Raw genomic sequence first — 19,414 nt, forward strand, 5'->3', positions numbered from 1 at the left:
ACTAGATTGATACCTAGGTTAAAGGTCCTTCATTACCGTGTTGGGCTGGGGCTTTTTAACTCTAGAAATGCAAAGACTTCGAGGAGATTGAGGTCTTTAAAATACTGAAGGGATTAGATTTGGTTTATGTGGTTAGGCTATTTGATTTAGACAGGTTAGGAAGGACCAGGAGACATGACTATAACTTGCATAAGCATAGAACCAAATAAGATATCAGGAGGTACTTCTTTTCCTAGAGAGCCATTGACCTATGGAACAATGTGCCAGCTCATAGTGCGTGCAGATTGGCTGCAAATATTCAGAAAGGAACTCGATGAGTTCCTGAGCGAGGCCGACATTGCTAGATAGAAGGTAGGTGGGTATTGGGGCTGTCTCCCCCAGTCACTGTGGCCCCTTGCAACTTATTTGATTGCCTTCGGGAGTCGGATATGAATTTCCCTCAAAGTGCTTCGCCTCTCCGAGGAAATAGCAAGGGTGGGTGAATGGGGATCATAGTGTGCATGGGATGCACTATGACAGCATGGGCCAGAGTTGATGGACCAGCAAATCTTTATCTGTCCTTCGTTTTCAAAGAATGCTGCAGCGCAAGAGGAGGCCATTCAGCCCATTGTGCCTGTGTCGGCCCTTGGAAATGATTTAATTAGGCCCAATCCCTGCCCTATCCCCACAACCAGCAACGGTAATAGATCCACGGTGATGATGCAAATGGAGTGGTGAAGAGGGCACGCTCCTCACAACTACCTCATGTAGCACCCCCTCCACTTCAGCCGAAAGGGAGTCAGCTGCTAAGCTGCCGAGTCACTTGCCTGCACACTCATGCCTGAACTGCCCACCCAATGCCTTCTAAAGGGATACGAGGAGAAACCAGAATTCCTTACTGATTTTGCCCCATTTTGCCTTGAAACCAACTACGGTTTGATCACAAGCTGCTTTCTCAAGTTTCTAACCCACAGTGGTCTGACTCGATGGATATCAACATGCAAGAATTTCATTGCCCATTTGCATTTTTATGAATCGACGCAATTTAAGTTGTATTTTTTTCCTAAAACGAGGAGGATTATATTGTAATGATGGTCAGTATATTCCTCTGCGCTGGATTTCACCTGAGCTTGTGGGTGATGTCTATGGGAGCGACAGACGAGACACAGCAATATTTGGGAAGCCTACACTGATTGCACTTTAACTCCAAACAGAAGATCATCCATGGTCTCGGACCACTTTTGTACAACAAGATTTTAATCTAAACCTGTAATTGAGAGAAACGGAGTACCCAAGCACCAAGTTGTATAATGTTTTATCTCTCCTTGCCTGGCTACTTTTAAACAGTGATGTATTTTTCACCAAATATTTTCCTCAGACACGATAATGCAATTGCAATCTGATTATACGGACGTAGATTCATTCTGAAGCTAAGATTTGCTTAATATTTTTAACTTTGCAGGTTTATAAATACACATACGCAGACATTTTACGTCAAGATAAACACATCATGCATCTTTGTTTCCGAGCAACAGTGCCTTGTCTACTTAAGCCCTATGACTAACACAGGTACAACAGTGGGAATTACTTTTCAACAAAATATATAAAGCTATAAAACCAAGCAATTACCATCTGTCCGAGTGAGTCAACTCCAGCTGTGGCTTAGGGAGTTTAATTTGCTGTTCCTTTATAACAAAGATTAGCACCTCTTTGTCGGAAAGCTGCATGTAGGGCTGGCTGGCACTCTCAAATAACTCCCACAACACAACACCTAACGACCTGTAAAAAATGAAGATTAAAAAAAAGTTGAAAGATAGAGAGAGACAAGTCACTTTTTCATCACTCACAAAATAATGCACAAGATATAAAACCAGTGACGTACCCAGCGTAACAATTCTGCCAGATTCAGGTTCGCATCATCTGCTTTTTCCATATAAATCAATAATATTTCTGACTCAATTAACATTTGATGAAAACACAAATGAAAGGTTATAATATAAAACAGAGAATGCTGGAAACGCTCAGCAGGTCAGGCACCATCCATGGAGAGAGAAACAGAGTTAACGGTTCAGTTCGATGTTCTTTCATCAGGACTGAAACGTTAACTCCATTTCTTTCGTCACGGAGTGCTTCCGGGAATTTCTGTTTTTCTTTCAGATTTTCAGCATCCGCAGTGTTTTGCTTTTCATTAAATGAAAAGTTTGTGCTGTGACCGTAAAAGTGAGTGAAATGCAAAAAGGTTGCTCAGCCCATCGTGTACTTCTATGTGCAGTCAATACTGCTTGGGTGGTACAAAGTAAACCTTGCGTGCGGAGGATAGAGAACAATGAAAGGTTACTTCAAAATCAGAAGCGATCAGTGTAGGCTTACCAAATATTGCTGTGTCGTGTCTGTTCTGCTACTACCATGCTCCCATAGACGTCACCCACAAGCTCAGGTGAAATCCAGCGCAGAGGAATATACTGACCATCATTACTTACAATATAATCCTCCTAGTTTCAGACAAAAAAAAGTACAACTTGAATTTAATACTCTCAGTTGCCTGCTGTATATATTTTAAACTGACACTTACATAACCTGAAGGACACTCCGCAACAAAAAAAGCACTAGTTTAATGTATATAAGAAATGTAAATGAAACTTATAGATGGGTTCACTGAAAAAGAAAATACTGGGCCCCACCCCAAACAACGTGGAAAGATCTATATCTTAAACATAGAAAATAGATGCAGGAGTAGGCCATTCGGCCCTTCGAGCCTGTACCACCATTCAATATGATTATGGCTGATCTTCATTTTTAGTGTAGAATCATTTTCAATATTTAAATTCTATTGAATTACAAGCTTGCTACTGTCAGATATGGGAAACACTTGCAAGACTGCGCTCATTGCCCAAGCTGTAGTTGCCCGAAGAACGTGGGGGTGGGGGATGATGGGTCGCCTTCCTCTGTAGCAACTGTGCCTGGCATGCTGAGCAACTTCAAAAGGCATCAAAAGCCAACCGCACAGTGTGGGACTGGTGTCCTGTGCTGGCCAAGCTGGCTAGGGCTGGCAGGTTCTCGCCCCTGAACGTCAGTGAACTAGTCGACAACTTTCATGGTCATTCTTTTGTTTTTTTCTTTTTAAACTGATGACCACAAATGACCAGATTTACGCAAAGTCAATGTTACAACTGGTCACGTCTGGGTTGTTCTCCCAGTACCATAACCACAGAACTGCATCCTTGTATGGTATATTGGATTCCACAATACTGGAAACTGGAGGCCGGGCTGCAATAGAAATCAGGAGCTAGAGATCAGAAATAATACGGAAAGAAGTCACTGGTGGCAGTGGTCGACAGGCCCCCTAACAGTAGCTACACGGTACAGAGTATAAATCAATAAATAATGGAGGCTTGTAAGAAAGATACGGCAATAATCATGGGCGATTTTAATCTACATATAGATTGGACAAATCAAATTGGCAAAGGTAGCCTGGAGGACGAGTTCATAGAGTTTATTTGGGATGGTTTCCAAGAACAATACATTGTGGAACCAACCAGGGGAGCAGGCTATTTTAAATCTGCTAATGTGCAATGAGAAAGGATTAATTAATTATCTCACAGTAAAGGATCCTCTAGGGAAGAGTGATCAAAGCATGTTAAAATTTGATATTTGGTTTGAGGGCGAGAAACTTGGATCTCAAACTAGTGTCCTGAACTTAAAGTAATTACAAAGGTATGAAGACAGAGTTTGTTAAAGTAGACTGGGAAAATGGATTAAAGGGTAAGACGGTAGATAAGCAGTGGCAGACATTTAAGGAGATATTTCATAACTATCAAAAATATATTCCAGTGAGAAAGATAGACTCTAAGAGAAGGATAAACCATCTGTAGCTAACAAAGGAAGTTAAGGATGGTGTAAAATTGAAAAAATAGGCATACAATGTTGCAAAGATTAGTGGTAGGCCAGAGGATTGGGACATTTTAGAGACCAACAAAGGACAACTAAAAAAAGAGAATAGATTATGAGAGTAAACTAGCAAGAAATATAAAAACAGACAGTAAGAGCTTCTAATGGTATATAAAAAGGAAGAGAGAGTAGCCAAAGTAAACATTGGTCCCTCAGAGGATGTGACTGGGGAACTAATAATGGGAAATGGAAATGGCAGAGACTTTGAACAAATATTTTGTATCGATCTTCACAGTAGAAAACAGTAAAAGCATCCCAATAATAATAGATAATCAAGGGGCTATAGGGAGGGAGTAACTTTAAACAATCACAATTACTAGAGAAAAAGTACTAGGCAAACTAATGGGACTAAAAGTGGACAAGTCCCCTGGACCTGATGGTCTGCATCCTAGGGTCTTAAAAGAAGTGGCTGCAGAGATAGTGGATGCATTGGTTATAATCTACCAAAATTGCATGGATTCTGGAGAGGTCCCAGCGGATTGGAAAATCACAAATGTAACGCCCTATTTTATAAAGGAGCCAAACAGAAAGCAGGAAACTATAGACCAGTTAGCCTAACATCTGTCATTGGGAAAATGCTGAAGTCCATTATTAAGGAAGTTGTAGCAGGGCATTTAGAAAATCATAATACAATCAAGTAGAGTCAGCATGGTTTTATGAAAGGGAAATCATGTTTGACAAATTTGTTAAGAGTTCTTTGAGGATGTAATGAGCTGGTGGATAAAGGGGAACCAGTAGATGTAGTGTATTTGGATTTCCAGAAGGCATTCGATAAGGTGCCATATAAAAGGTTACTGTACAAGAGCTCACAGGGTTGGGGGTAATATATTAGCATGGATAGAAGATTGGCCAACTAACAGAAAACAGAGAGTCGGGATGAATGGGTCATTTTCAGGTTGGCAAACTGTAACTAGCAGGGTGCCACAGAGATCAATAATTTACAGGGGCCTCAATTATTTACAATCTATATTAATGACTTGGATGAGAGGATCGAATGTAATGTAGTCAAATTTGCTGATGATACAAAGATGGGTGGGAAAGCAAGTTGTGAAGAGGACACAAAGAATCTGCAAAGAGATATAGATAGGTTAAGTGAGTGGGCAAAGATTTGGCAGATGGAGTATAATGTGGGAAAATGTGAGGTTATCCACTTTAGGAAGAATAAAAAAGCAAATTATTATTTAAATGGAGAGACTACAAAATGCTGCGGTACAGAGGGATCTGGGGGTCCTTCTACATGAAACACAAAAAGTTAGCATGCAGGTACAGCAAGTAATTAAGAAGGCAAATGGAATGTTGGCCTTTACTGCAAGGGAGATGGAGTATAAAAGTAGGAAAGTCAGGGCGTTGGTGAGACCACAAATGGAGTACTGCGTACAGTTTTGGTCTCCTTATTTGAGGAGGGATATACTTGCTTTGGAGGCAGTTTAGAGAGTTGATTGATTGATTCCTGAGATGAAGGGGTTGTCTTATGAAGAAAGGTTGAGCAGGTTGGGCCTATACTCACTGGAGTTCAGATGAATGAGAGGTGATCTTATTGAAACGTATAAGATTTTGAGGGGGTAGATGCGGAGAGGATGTTTCCCCTAGTGGGGGAATCCAAAACTAGGGGACATCGTTTCAGAATAAGGGGTCGCGCATTTAAAACAGAGATGAGAACGAATTTAATCTCCGAGAGCCGTGAATCTGTGGCATTCTCTACCCCAGAGAGCTATTGAGGCTGGTTCATTGAATATATTTAAGGTGGAGATAGACATATTATTGAACAATAGGAGAGTCAAGGGTATGGAGAGCGGGTAGGAAAGTGGAGTTGAGGCCAAGATCAGATCAGCCATGATCTTATTGAACGGTGGAGCAGCTTGAGGGGCCAAATGGCCTACTCCTGCTCCTTTTTCTTATGTCCTTGCAGAATTCTATTGCATTTGCCTTGCAACAAAATAATTTGTATCACATTTCACTCTAAGCACATCTTGCCTTAGGTAACAACTAGAATTTTGTCAGATACAAAGAAAACTGTTATACATAGAAAAATTAACCCACAAGCCAACTGCACAGAAATCATACAATAACCAATATTAAAACTGATTTTCATGAATATACTATTGTGTGCTTTTTTTTTTAAAAACAGATGGAATTTTAAAAATATATATATATATATATATACACATTATATACATATTTCACATCACTATTTATCCTGCTCCAGTTGGGAAAATGAGACAGAAGGGGCTGCAGAACAACCGTTGTCAGATTTTTTTTTACCGAAAGCCTATAAATAATTTGATATAGACAAGGAAGCTATTCGTGGGCAAGATTTAGATATAATCTAAAGATGTAATTGCAGACTGTTGTACCTTTTGCACTAAAAGATGATAAAGATGTAAAGAATAAATACACTTTTTGCATCTTGTGAAAGTTTTTAGTACCGGTAGGCTAGATACTAGTTAATATTCCAAAACACCATCTGCTCATCATATGTCACCTTTTAACCACCTGATATGTGACTTTTACATATCCTTGGCTGGAAATTAAACTCCGATTCCCCAGAGGCATTTTCTACTACATTAATCTAATATTAACTGCATCCGTCAATTATAATAGCAACATTTGTTCTGGGAGAGGTTCAATACGGATGATAATTTGTGGATGTTTAAGCTGGAGGACCAAACAACCATTTTCCACCGAATTAAAACATCTGTGTTTAGAAACGCAGAGCAAAAGCTGTGCGGTATTTGGCATCACTGCTGTCTCTAAAGTGGATTATTCCAGAGACGGTCTCTGAAATGCACATTTACCGAATTACTGCACTGTATTCAACAAACATTTTGTAGCCTAAATTAATATTCCTTACTGCTACAATTTCTACACATTTACCCACACGTGTACTTTGATTCAGTTACTCTCCAGAGGCTGTATATAAATAAAAGGAGTGACTCATGCTGTAAATAATGCAGAATTTAGCCTTAAACCACAATAATCCTAGCCACTACCAATAGATACACCGCCAGAGGAGCACCGAAATAAGTAGCACGAGACCGAAAAGCTCCTAAGGAGCAAACTGCTTACCCTGTACCGGCTGAATCCTATCCCATAATCGCCGATTTTTACAGTCAAGTCTGTTGTGAGAAAACAGTTCCGTAGTGCTAGGTCACTGGCAGGAGAAAGGCGCAAATGGGAAAAAGGAGGGGGGGGGCGGGGGGGAAGAAAAATAAATGTCAGTAAGAACTGTTGAGCACATCCGATCAATAACTTGGCAGTGTAATAATTATCCTCATAATGGAATTGGACGCAGCCTGGCTCAAGTATCCCAGGACTATCTTTACTCAACATTAATCAGGCTTCATTAGAAACACAACATTTATCTTATAAATTCCCAGAGGGTACTGCTGAATGGGAAATGTTATAGTTGCGCATACTCTACAATATAAAATTGCAGTACCTTTTTTGCTCTGGATAGAGCACCATTCGTTCTCTTCCCTTCCTCCACCCCCAATAGATCACATCTTCTCTCAGGAATTTGCAAATAGCTTTTCAAAAAGAAAAATCATTGCATCCCCAAGGATGCTGACTTCAGCAGACAAGATCCAGAGTAGTTAACCAATGCTCAGATATTTAAGTGTCAACGCAATAACCTGGCTGAGTGGTTTTCAAAGATTTAGTGAACATCTTAAAATATCCATTACGCAGGACAAATCCATAATTTCTTTACTTAGTAACATCCACACAAAATGCAAAGTATCAAAGTAACTATCTTAGCATGAACACCACCGATTAAGGGCAGCAGTCAATTTCTTTTGGAAAGACCATTTGCACTGCTGGTACTTCTCTGTTACTTGTACAGAGAATCAGACTCTTGCTGCAATGGAGTGAACTTACTGCGTGCTAGCACAGTGCAGTAAATACGCTGCACGTAGATCCAGTGGACCGATTCTATACCGTCACTCTTACTTTGAATTGCATACTGCTCTTGATGATTAATGCTTTCTTGAGACATGGTAAGCGAGCCAGGTACAAGTGCAGCGCTTCACAAAAAACCCTCCCATGGTTATAGGCAAAATTACAATGCTGCTCCACTGCCAGATTGACATTACTGCCAGCAAACTGACCTCACCACCAGAAGCTGTTATTTTGACTGCTTACTCTGCCATTCCAATCGAAACAAAAATAAATGTTTAGAAAGTAATTAAAAGAAAAGGAGAAACTTGAATTTCTATAGTGCCCTTCATGTCCTTGGGATGTCCCAAAGCTCCCCCAGTGTAGTCGGACGGCATGAGCTTTTGTCATCTGTCCTGATATCTCTTTGTGGCTGAGTGTCAAATTTTGTTTGATAACGCTCCTGTGAAGCGCTTTGGGATGTTTTACAAATTATATATGCTACATAAATGCAAGTTGTTGCTGTTGTTTTATTCAATCTGTCACACGTTGCGAGTGGGCAGCCAGAGCAGATCGGTCTCTGGATTTGCCCCGCTCCCGGTGGAGATGTGCCCAGCCTCAGCCTGACAAGGACAGGCACCATTGGGAACTTTCCAACTTGAACATACAAGCCTTTGTCAGTTGCTCAATGTGAAAAAACAAGCAGGAGAGGGTAATATACGATTCAAAGTTTCTGCAATTTTCAAATAAAATGCACTCTCTTTTACTGTAAGCTGACAAATATTTTCAGTTCTACAGTTCAGTCTTGATAATGTCTTGTAGTTAAGATAAAATAAACTTTTTCTGTAACATACAAATCAGAAAACACTAAATCGTCACAATTTTTAAAAGCTTTTTGGAATATCTCCTTTACTTGAAACACATTGTCATAAAACTAATTCAGCAAAAATAAAAATCTCAATTTTTTTGGTAGAAAGAACTTGCATTTATATAGCAGCTGTCATGCCTTCAGTATACCTCAAAACAATTCACAGGCAATTATTACTTTTGAAGCTATTGTTTTGTAGGCAAACATGGCAACTAATTTGCACACCGCAAGGTTGCACAAATAGCAGGAGGGTGATTGAATAATTGGGCCTAAGTTTCGGGCCGCGCCTAGAACGGCGCAGCCCCAACCTGAACACCTGTTTTTCGCGCCACAAAGTGCGCCTAAAAAAAACTTAGATTCTCCGGCTCCCTGCTGGTCCTCTGGAGTCAGGCGCGGCGCAGCACGAGCTGTGGGGGGCGGAGCCAGGTCCCTGCGCTTAAAACAGTGCAGGGACCTCTGCACATGCGCGCTACAGTGGGCGGGCATTTGCAGTAGCTCCAGGCGCCCAAAACTGTGTGGGAGGGGCCCGAAGCACGCAGCCCCTAGCCCTGGCTGAATGGCCTCACTGGGGCTGCGTGCACAAGGCTGCCTCCCACGCCCAGCTCCTGCTTCCTCCCGACCCGACTCCCGCCTCCCCCCCCCCCGCCCGGACCGGACCCGACCCGCGCTCCCTCCCATCCGAACCAAGCCGACCTCCCCCCTCCCCACCGACCCGACCCGACGCCACCTACCTGTAAATCTGGTGCTGGGGGCGGGCCCTGCCCGAAGTGTTGGACCCGGTCGGTTCAGCATTCCCCCCCCTGCCTTCTCCTTTCCTTTCCCCCCCCTCTCCCCCCCCTTTCCCCTTCTCCTCTGCCCCCCCCTTTCCCCTCCCCCCCCCTCCTCCTCTCTGCGCCCCTCTCTCTCCCTCTACCCCCCTCCTCTCGCTGTCAGAAACACAGACACTGACAGACAGAGTGTGAGAGACACACACCGACAAACTGGGGGGGTGGGGGGGGGGGGCATCCCCAGCACGCTGTTGGAGGGCTCCCGGTGCTGCAGTCGGTAAGTAGAAAATGTTTTATTTATTGATTTAAAAAAAAATTATTTCTTATTAATTTTTTTTGATTGATTTATTGGTTGATTTATTGATGTTTTTATCATTTATTATTGATGATGGCTCTTTATTTGTAAAACTGAAGTGTTTAATGTTTGTAAACTTCCCTTTTAAACCCCCCCCCCCCCCCATTCCCTACGCCTGATTTGTAACCTACGCCTGATTTCCTAAAGTGTAGACAAGGTTTTTTCGAGCGTACAAAAATCTTCACTTACTCCATTCTAAGTTAGTTTGGAGTAAGTTTTCACTACCTAGACTTTGAAAACAGGCGTAAGTGGCCGGACACGCCCCCTTTTGAAAAAAAATTTCTGTTCCAAAGTGAAACTGTTCTAACTGACTAGAACTGGAGCAAACTAAATGCCGAGAATTTGAATTTCTAAGATACTCCGTTGTACACCAGTTGCTCCAAAAAATCAGGAGCAACTGAGGCCGAAACTTGGGCCCATTGTATCTGTTTTCGTGGTGTTGGAACACATATTCAAAGTTGAGAGTCCTTGGGCTAGATTTTCCCCAACCCCTTTTTTCGGTGCTCTCAGCCGAGATGCACCGACTTTGTGCGCTCAAAACGGCGCCAAAAAACTTAAGAGTATCCTGGCCCCTCTGCCAAGTGTCCCGGGTCCTGGCGCGGCATCCATGGTGAAATAGGGGGTGGAGCTACAGCCTTGTGCCGAAAACAGTGCCGGCAGCTGTGCGCCGGCTCCTCGCCCTTCCAGCATGTCCTGCAAACTGTCAGCAGGACCCGATGCACGTCGCCCCCTATCCCTGGCTAAAGGGACGCCCCGATGTTCGCCTTCCCTATCCCTGGCCGAATGGTCTCCCGCACCTGAGGAACATGCGGTTTGCCAAGAAGCACAAGAAAGGAACAGGGAAGGTTGAAGGCAAAAAATAAAAAGGACCAACCGTCTTGATGAGCTAACATCTATCAGCCTTGAGAATGGCAGCCCTGTGATATATTGTATTTCAAATTGTTTATTTTGAATAAAACCCAAGTGGTTAGAACTTTAAAAAAAAACTTGTTTCTGGCATAAAGGTAGGACTTCTATATTTTTTAAAATTTGTTATTGATTGATTGTTTACTTTTTGTGCTTTGTTTAGTGCTTTGTAAGTCTTGGTGCTTTAAATGTACTAACCTGCGCCGATTTCTTAACTGCCCGCAAGGTTTTTCAGAACTGGCCACATAAGCTGACCTAATTCGATTTTAGCTCACCAAAGTGGCATAAATGGCCAAAACTGGCCTAAAAAAAAACGCAACTAAAAAAATTTGTACCTAACTGAGTTACTCTGGAGCAAGTTGATTGGCTTTTTTTAAATTTACGCCAGAAAAACCAACTTACTCCAAATAAATTGGAGCAAGTCATGGCCAAAATTGAGCCCTTTGTTTCTGTCACGTTTACTTATTGTATTATTTTTGCTATGCCCGAGTGCCAGTTTTAAGCAGTAAAGTATCTCCATTTATCATTACTTATCTTTTAGTCCTTCAGAAGTTAGTTGGCGCTGTGCTCTACAGTACCATCCACTTCCTCTCATGCTCTGTTCTCACTGTATTTTGTCCCAACCGCCCCCTTCTCTGTCCACCCTCCCATCCCACCTTCGGATGCCTATTATACACTACCTGGTCCCTCTTCCTGGAGCCTCCCTTCCCACCATTGTGGAACTCGGGCCTGCACCTGCCATGAGGGAGAACTTCATTCAATGAATATAGAACTTTAACTTGCACCACACTGCCTGTAGCCCCTCCTGCCCGTTTTTAGAGGGAGCACGACCACCCTCCTGGTTCTGGTATCTGTCATTCTTGCCGTTCTCCACTGATCAATTTATCAAAGCTAGGACCCAGCACTTATGTTTTAAGGTGTTGAAATATAATATAGCCTCTTTAGGTGTTACGCAAAGCTTAATTTACAACTCAGTGCTGCAAAACAAACTGAGTTTTATTTGGGGTAAGCTGGATGGAGTGGTGTGGGATAGGAAGGAGAAGGGGGAGGGACAGACAAGGGGAGAGCAGGAGACAAGGAAATGGAGACGCGTAGGGGAAAGGGAGAATGCCAGGTAGGACTAAAGGGGGGGGGGGGGGGGAAAGAGGGGAGACATTATTGAACAAAAGGCTGGGGAAAAGGGGAGGACAGAAGTGGCAGAGAGGTAGGGAAGTGTATAAGGCGAAAGTAGTGGAAAATCTTGGTAGCCAACAGCATAAGAGTTTTACAATCAAGAGTTTTACATGGAATATACAGCACAGAAACAGGCCATTTGGCCATACCAGTGTTTATGCTCCATTTGAGCCTCCTCCTGTCCTTCCTCATCTAACTCGATCAGCATAACCCTCTATTCCCTTCTCCCTCAAATGCTTAACTACATTACCCTTAAATGCATCTATACTACTCGCCTCAACTCCTCAGTGATCGAGAGAATGTACACATGCTATAGGCAAGAGAAACATCCTCCAATTTACTGTGACTAAAATATAAATAAATGCAATAGAGTAACAGCTTTCTATCCTTTGACGTTGATTGAAGTAGAGATCGGTTTATATTGCCATCTTGTGGCACAAATGTGTGCTCTATAACGAGGGGGAACTTCATTCACACATCAACATACAACTCCAACACAATAGCAGGCAGAATTAGAATCTGGGCAGTTTTTGTTTAAAATATCTTGTTTTTGAACAAAGCTACAATTATTCTGTAAATAAGATATCAATCTGTGAGGTCCTTTGTACAGCCAAATAGAAAGTCCCCCGACTTGGTGGCACTTTAGAAGCTTTCAGGTTAACATGCTAAATTATTACTATAATGAAAGTGACAGTAGTGTAGGTTGTAATTTAGTATAAATGGCCTTACTGAAGGCCTTTACCAGTAGCCAAAACAACTTTATATAGGGCCTTTAACATAATAAAACATCTCAAGACACTTCACAGGAGCATTATCAAAATCTGACACTGAGCCACATCAGGAGATATTAGGACAGATGACCAAAAGCTTGGTCAAAGAACTAGGTTTTAAGGAGCATCTTAAAGACTGTACAAAGAGATAATCCTTTACGATGATTCAATTAACATTTTCACGAAATATTTAATATTCAAAACTGAACACTAGTGTTTACCACAATAGTGTAAAAATGGTGACTTGAATTCCAGTATTCAGCTGTTTTAATGTACTTATTTATTTGAAAGAGAAATGATCAGTCCTATTCAACAGACTGCTGGATTTTCAAGATTCCTGACACACACATTCATTCAGGAGCAACCTCCAATTTGTTCTGTCAAATAATCAAATGTCAATTAAAACCACTCCAGTATAATTGTGATTAAATTGAGTTCATTGAAGGTTCAATGTGCAATTTATTTTACTAAATTACAACAACCAATTAAAATCCTTCTATGCAAATCATCTAGAGGAACGCCACATTTTGCATTTCAAAAGGCTACTTTGCATTACTTCTGCCACCAGCTTTGATGCTCCAACTGAAAGAGGGAGGAGTTTATCTGCACTCATCGAAGTGATGGGCATCTGTATTTGGAGGATGGTACATTATATCACCATCCAGTGTCAGCATCCAGCACTTGGGTCACGCAAAGCACAGGCCGTAATACAGGAGCAGGAGACGATCATTCGGCTCTTCAAGCCTGCTCTGCCATAAGATCAAGGCTGATCTTCGACCTCAAATCCACTTTCTCGCCTGATCCCCATACCCTTGATTCCCCTAGAGTCCAAAAATCTATTGATCGTAGTCTTAAATATACTCAACGACAGAGCACCCAGAGTCCTCTGGGGTAGAGAATTCCAAAGATTCACAACCCTCAGTGAAGAGATTCCTCCTCATCTCTGTCCTAAATGGCCGACCCTTTATCCTGAGACTATGCTCGTGTGTTCTAGACTTCGCCAGGTGCAGAGGAGAGCCCTTTGACTCTTTCCCAACATATGCTGTAATCCTCACCCAAAAGCACAGCTCCTAAATTGTAGGCAGGCCGACATGTTCCAGCCAGCCAGCACTGTCTCAACCTTCTACCACTCAGCCAGAACCATGCACCAGTTAGGGGTGCAAGTGAGCAAGAAGGTAGTCGGGACAATGAGCAGATGCAGTGGTAAGATGTAGTCGTCTGGCATGACATGTTAATGAAGTAAACATGAACTTTGATTGACAAAGTTCATAACTGTGCATTATTCTGCTGCAGTATGCTTTTCCATGTTCTTTATTCTGACATCATCAGGAAATGACCTCCCTGAAAGGGTTACAGATTTATTGCATTGGGAAATAGTGCTAAGAGACCAGAATTAAATGCTACTCCAAGTGGGGTCTGACCACTACACATTAAAGCCTAGTATTTTGACCAGTGCGCTGTGTGACGCCTACCTGGCACAATCATGGGATTCTTTTCATACCCATTGCATTTATGCATTGTATTTATGACAGGTTGACTTAGTTGGTCGCACTGTCACATACTGGCCAGAACATCATAGATTCAAGTCCTAATCCTACTCGAGCATATCTTCCAGCCTAACGCTCCACCGCTGGAGGCTTTACAGTGTACTGGTCAGACCCTACTTGGTGAATGATACTAGTTGAGACACTAAACAGAGATGCCATCTGCCTGTTCTTGTGGTTTAAGTGCAAGCTACAGATCCCATTACACCATTCAAAAAGAGAAATGGATATATACTTCGGGCCCAAGTTTTGAGCCGCGCCTAGAACGGCGCAGTCCCGACCTGGACGTCCGTTTTTCGCGCCACAAAGTGCGCCTAACAAAAACCTCCTGATTCTCCAGCTCTCTGCAGGTCCTCTGGCTCTCGGCGCAGTGCAGCACGAGCTGTAGGGGGCGGAGCCAGGTCCCTGCGCTGAAAACAGTGCCGGGACCTCTGCACATGCGCGCTACAGTGGCCGCGTATGTGCAGTAGCTCCAGGCGCCCAAAACTGTGTGGGAGGGGCCGAAGCACACAGCCCCTAGTCCTGGCTGAATGGCCTCACTGGGGCTGCGTGAATAAGGCTCCTCCCACGGCCAGCTCCTGCTTCCTCCCGACCCGACTCCCGCTCCCGGACCGAACCAGACACCGACCCGACTCCCGCTCCCCCCCCCGGACCGGACCCGACACCGACTCCCGCTCCGCCCCGGGACCGGACCCGACACCACTCCCGCTCCCCTCCACCCGCCCCCGGACCCGACACCGACCAGACTCCCGCTTCCCCCACCCCCTGCCCCCGGACCGGACCCGACCCCCCGGACCGGACCCGACCCCCCAGACTGGACCGGACCTGACTCCCGCTCCCCCCCCGGCCGCCGGACTGGATCCGACCTGACCTCCCTCCCCCCCGACCTGACCTACCTCTCCCTCTCCCCCCGCAACCCGAACCGACCTCCCTCCGACCCGACCCAAAGCCACCTACCTGTAAATCTGGTGCTGGGGACGGGCCCTGCCCGAAGTCTCGGGCCCGGCCCGTTCAGCCTCTCTCCCCCTTCTCCTTCCCCCCCTCCCCCAAATCTCCTTTCCCCCCCTTCTCCCCCCTCTCCCCCCCTCCCCCCCTCCCCCCTCCCTCTCTCTGTCAGAAACACAGACACTGACAGGACAGAGAATGAGACACACACACAGACACAGACAGAGAGATAGAGACACACTGGGGGTGGGGGGGGGGGGGGGGGGGCATCCCAGCATGCTGTTGGAGGGCTCCCGGTGCTGCAGTCGGTAAGTAGAAAATGTTTTATTTATTGATTAAAAAAAAATTATTTCTTATTAATTTTTTTTGATTGATTTATTGGTTGATTTATTGATGTATTTATCATTTATTATTGATGATGGCTCTTTATTTGTAAAACTGAAGTGTTTATTGTTTGTAAACTTCCCTTTAAACCCCCCCCCCCCCCCCCAATCCCCCATTCCCTACGCCTGATTTGTAACCTACGCCTGATTTTCTAAAGTGTAGACAAGGTTTTTTCGAGCGTACAAAAATCTTCACATACTCCATTCTAAGTTAGTTTGGAGTAAGTTTTCACTGCCGAAACTTTGAAAACAGGCGTAAGTGGCCGGACACGTCCCCTTTTGAAAAAAAAATTCTGTTCCAAAGTAAAACTGTTCTAACTGACTAGAACTGGAGCAAACTAAATGATGAGAATTTTGATTTCTAAGATACTCCGTTGTACACCAGTTGCTCCTAAAAATCAGGAGCAAATCATGTGGAAACTTGGGGCCTAAGAGGAAATCTTTGCAAGTCTATGGGGAAAGAGCAGGGGGAGTGGGACTATTTTCATAGTTCTTTCAAAGAGCTGATACAGGAACGATGGGCTGAATGGCCTCCTTCTGTGGTGTATGATTCTCCGAATGTCCTGCTCAAAATTCCTTACCCAACGACCACAACCATAAGAACATAAGAATTAGGAACAGGAGTAGGCCATCTAGCCCCTCGAGCCTGCTCCGCCATTCAATAAGATTATGGCTGATCATGGCCGTGGACTCAGCTCCACTTACCCGCCCTCTCCCCGTAACCCTTAATTCCCTTATTGGTTAAAAATCTATCTGTGACTTGAATACATTCAATGAGCTAGCCTCAACTGCTTCCTTGGGCAGAAAATTTCACAGATTCACAACCCTCTGGGAGAAGAAATTCCTTCTCAACTCGCTTTTAAATTGGCTCCCCCGTATTTTGAGGCTGTGCCCCCTAGTTCTAGTCTCCCCTACCAGTGGAAACAACCTCTCTGCCTCTATCTTGTCTATCCCTTTCATGATTTTAAATGTTTCGATAAGATCACCCCTCATCCTTCTGAACTCCAACGAGTAAAGACCTAGTCTACTCAATCTATCATCATAAGGTAACCCCCTCATCTCCGGAATCAGCGTAGTGAATCTTCTCTGTACCCCCTCCAAAGCCAGTATATTCTTCCTTAAGTAAGGTGACCAAAACTGCACGCAGTACTCCAGGTGCGGCCTTACCAATACCCTATACAGTTGCAGCAGGACCTCCCTGCTTTTGTACTCCATCCCTCTCGCAATGAAGGCCAACATTCCATTCGCCTTCCTGATTACCTGCTGCACCTGCAAACTAACTTTTTGGGATTCATGCACAAGGACCCCCAGGTCCCTCTGCATCTCAGCATGTTGTAATTTCTCCCCATTCAAATAATATTCCCTCTTACTGTTTTTTCCCCCCAAGGTGGATGACCTCACACTTTCCGACATTGTATTCCATCTGCCAAACCTTCGCCCATTCGCTTAACCTATCCAAATCTCTTTGCAGCCTCTCTGTGTCCTCTACACAACCCGCTTTCCCACTAATCTTTGTGTCATCTGCAAATTTTGTTACACTACACTCTGTCCCCTCTTCCAGGTCATCTATGTATATTGTAAACAGTTACGGTCTCAGCACCGATCCCTGTGGCACACCACTAACCACCGATTTCCAACCCGAAAAGGACCCATTTATCCCGATTCTCTGCTTTCTGCTCGGCAGCCAATTCTCTATCCATGCTAATACATTTCCTCTGACTCCGCGTACCTCTATCTTCTGCAGTAACCTTTTGTGTGGCACCTTATCGAATGCCTTTTGGAAATCTAAATACACCACATCCATCGGTACACCTCTATCCACCATGCTCGTTATATCCTCAAAGAATTCCAGTAAGTTAGTCAAACATGATTTCCCCTTCATGAATCCATGCTGCGTCTGCTTGATTGCACTATTCCTATCTAGATGTCCCGCTATTTCTTCCTTAATGATAGTTTCAAGCATTTTCCCCACTACAGATGTTAAACTAACCAGCTAGAGTTACCTGCCTTTTATCTGCCCCCTTTTTTAAACAGAGGCGTTACATTAGCTGCTTTCCAATCCGCTGGTACCTCCCCAGAATCTAGAGAATTTTGGTAGATTATAACGAATGCATCTGCTATAACTTCCGCCATCTTTTTTAATACCCTGGGATGCATTTCATCAGGACCAGGGGACTTGTCTATCTTGAGTCCCATTAGCCTGTCCAGCACTACCTCCCTAGTGATAGTGATTATCTCAAGGTCCTCCCTTCCCACATTCCCGTGACCAGCAATTTTTGGCATGGTTTTTGTGTCTTCCACTGTGAAGACCGAAGCAAAATAATTGTTTAAGGTCTCAGCCATTTCCACATTTCCCATTATTAAATCCCCCTTCTCATCTTCTAAGGGACCAACCAGAAACAGATGAACTGGTCACTTATCTCAGAATTGTTTGTGTGCAAATTGGCTGCCATGTCTGCCAACACAACAGTCACAGCATTTCAAAGTGATTCTGCATTTAAAGAAATATTTCATAATTTTCAACAAAAATACATTCCATTGAGAAACAAAAACGCCGCAGAAAAGTGATCCATCCGTGGCTAACTAAAGAAATTAAGGATAGCATTAGATTGAAAGAAGCTTATAATATTGCGAAGAATAATAGTAAGCCTGAGGATTGGGAGAGTTTCAGAAACCAGCAAAGGATGACCAAAAAATTGCTAAAAAGGGAAAAATAGACTATGATAGAAAACTAGCAAGAAATATAAAAACAGATTGTAAGAGTTTCTACAAGTATGTAAAAAGAAAGAGAGGAGCAAAAGTAAACATTGGTCCCTTAAGAGACTGAGGCGGGAGAAATTATTATGGGGAATAAGGAAATGGCAGAAACTTTAAAACAAATATTTTGCATCCGTGTTCACAGTAGAAGATGCAAAAAGCATACCTAAAATGGTGGGGAAAAGGGTCTAATGAGGGTGAAGAACTTAATATAATCAATATAAGTAGAGAAAAAGTACTAGAGAAACTAATGGGACTAAAAGCCGACAAATCCCTGGAACCGACGGCCTGCATCCTAGGGTTCTAAAAGGGATGGCTGCAGAGATAGTGAATGCATTAGTTTTGATCTTCCAAAATTCCCAAGACTCTAGAACGGTTTCAGCAGATTGGAAGGTAGCAAATGTAACACTGCTATTCAAGAGAGAGAGCGAGAGAGAGAGCGAGAGCGAGAGCGAAAACAGGGAACTACAGGTCAGTTAGCCTGACGGCATTAGTTAGGAAATGCTAGAATCCATTGTTAAGGAAGTGGCATAAGGGCACTTAGATGGCAGAGTCAACATGGTTTTATGAAAGGAAAATCGTATTTGACAAATTTTTGAGAGTTTTTTGAGGATGTAACTAACAGGATAGATAAAGGGAAACCAGTGGATGTAGTACACTTGGATTTACAAAAGGCATTCAATAAGGTGCCACATAAAAGGTTATTACACAAGATAAGGGCTCATGGGATTGGAGGTAATGTATTAGCATGGCTAGAGGATTGGTTAACTGACAGAAAACAGAGAGTAGGGATAAACAGATCTTTGTCAGGTTGACAGGCTGTAACTGGTGGAGTGCCACAAGGATCAGTGCTGGGGCCTCAGCTATTTACAATCTATATTAATGACCAAGATGAAGGGACCGATTGTAATGTATCCAAGTTTGCTGACGCCGAGTGTAATGTATCCAAGTTTGCTGACGATACAAAGCTAGGTGGGACAGTAAGCTATGAGGAAAACATAAAGCATCTGCAAAGGGATAGACTAAGTGAGTGGGCAGTAAGGTGGCAGATGGAGTATAATGTGGGGAAATGTGAGGTTATTCACTTTGGTAGGAAGACTAGAAAAACAGAATATTTTTTTTAAATGGCGAGAGACTTTTAAATGT

General features: G+C 43.4%; 1 protein-coding gene across 2 annotated transcripts in view; it reads right to left on the minus strand.

Annotated features, from left to right (window-relative positions):
* lmtk2 (lemur tyrosine kinase 2) overlaps nt 1–19,414 on the minus strand; it is a 199,360-nt gene that overhangs the window by 32,300 nt on the left and 147,646 nt on the right. Inside the window, exons 1-4 of one of the 2 annotated variants that reach the window (XM_070900770.1) lie at nt 7,367–7,459; nt 6,994–7,078; nt 2,350–2,471; nt 1,609–1,758 (exon numbers count right to left, since the gene is read on the minus strand). In XM_070900770.1, the coding sequence (XP_070756871.1) occupies nt 1,609–1,758; nt 2,350–2,471; nt 6,994–7,078; nt 7,367–7,392 (383 nt within the window). In that variant the 5' untranslated portion in view covers nt 7,393–7,459. Of the gene's footprint in view, nt 1–1,608; nt 1,759–2,349; nt 2,472–6,993; nt 7,079–7,366; nt 7,460–19,414 lie in introns of those variants that run through there. The other variant, XM_070900769.1, reaches the window with a different exon arrangement.

Source organism: Pristiophorus japonicus, chromosome 15 (genome assembly GCF_044704955.1).
Source record: "Pristiophorus japonicus isolate sPriJap1 chromosome 15, sPriJap1.hap1, whole genome shotgun sequence".
NCBI lineage: Eukaryota > Metazoa > Chordata > Chondrichthyes > Pristiophoridae > Pristiophorus > Pristiophorus japonicus.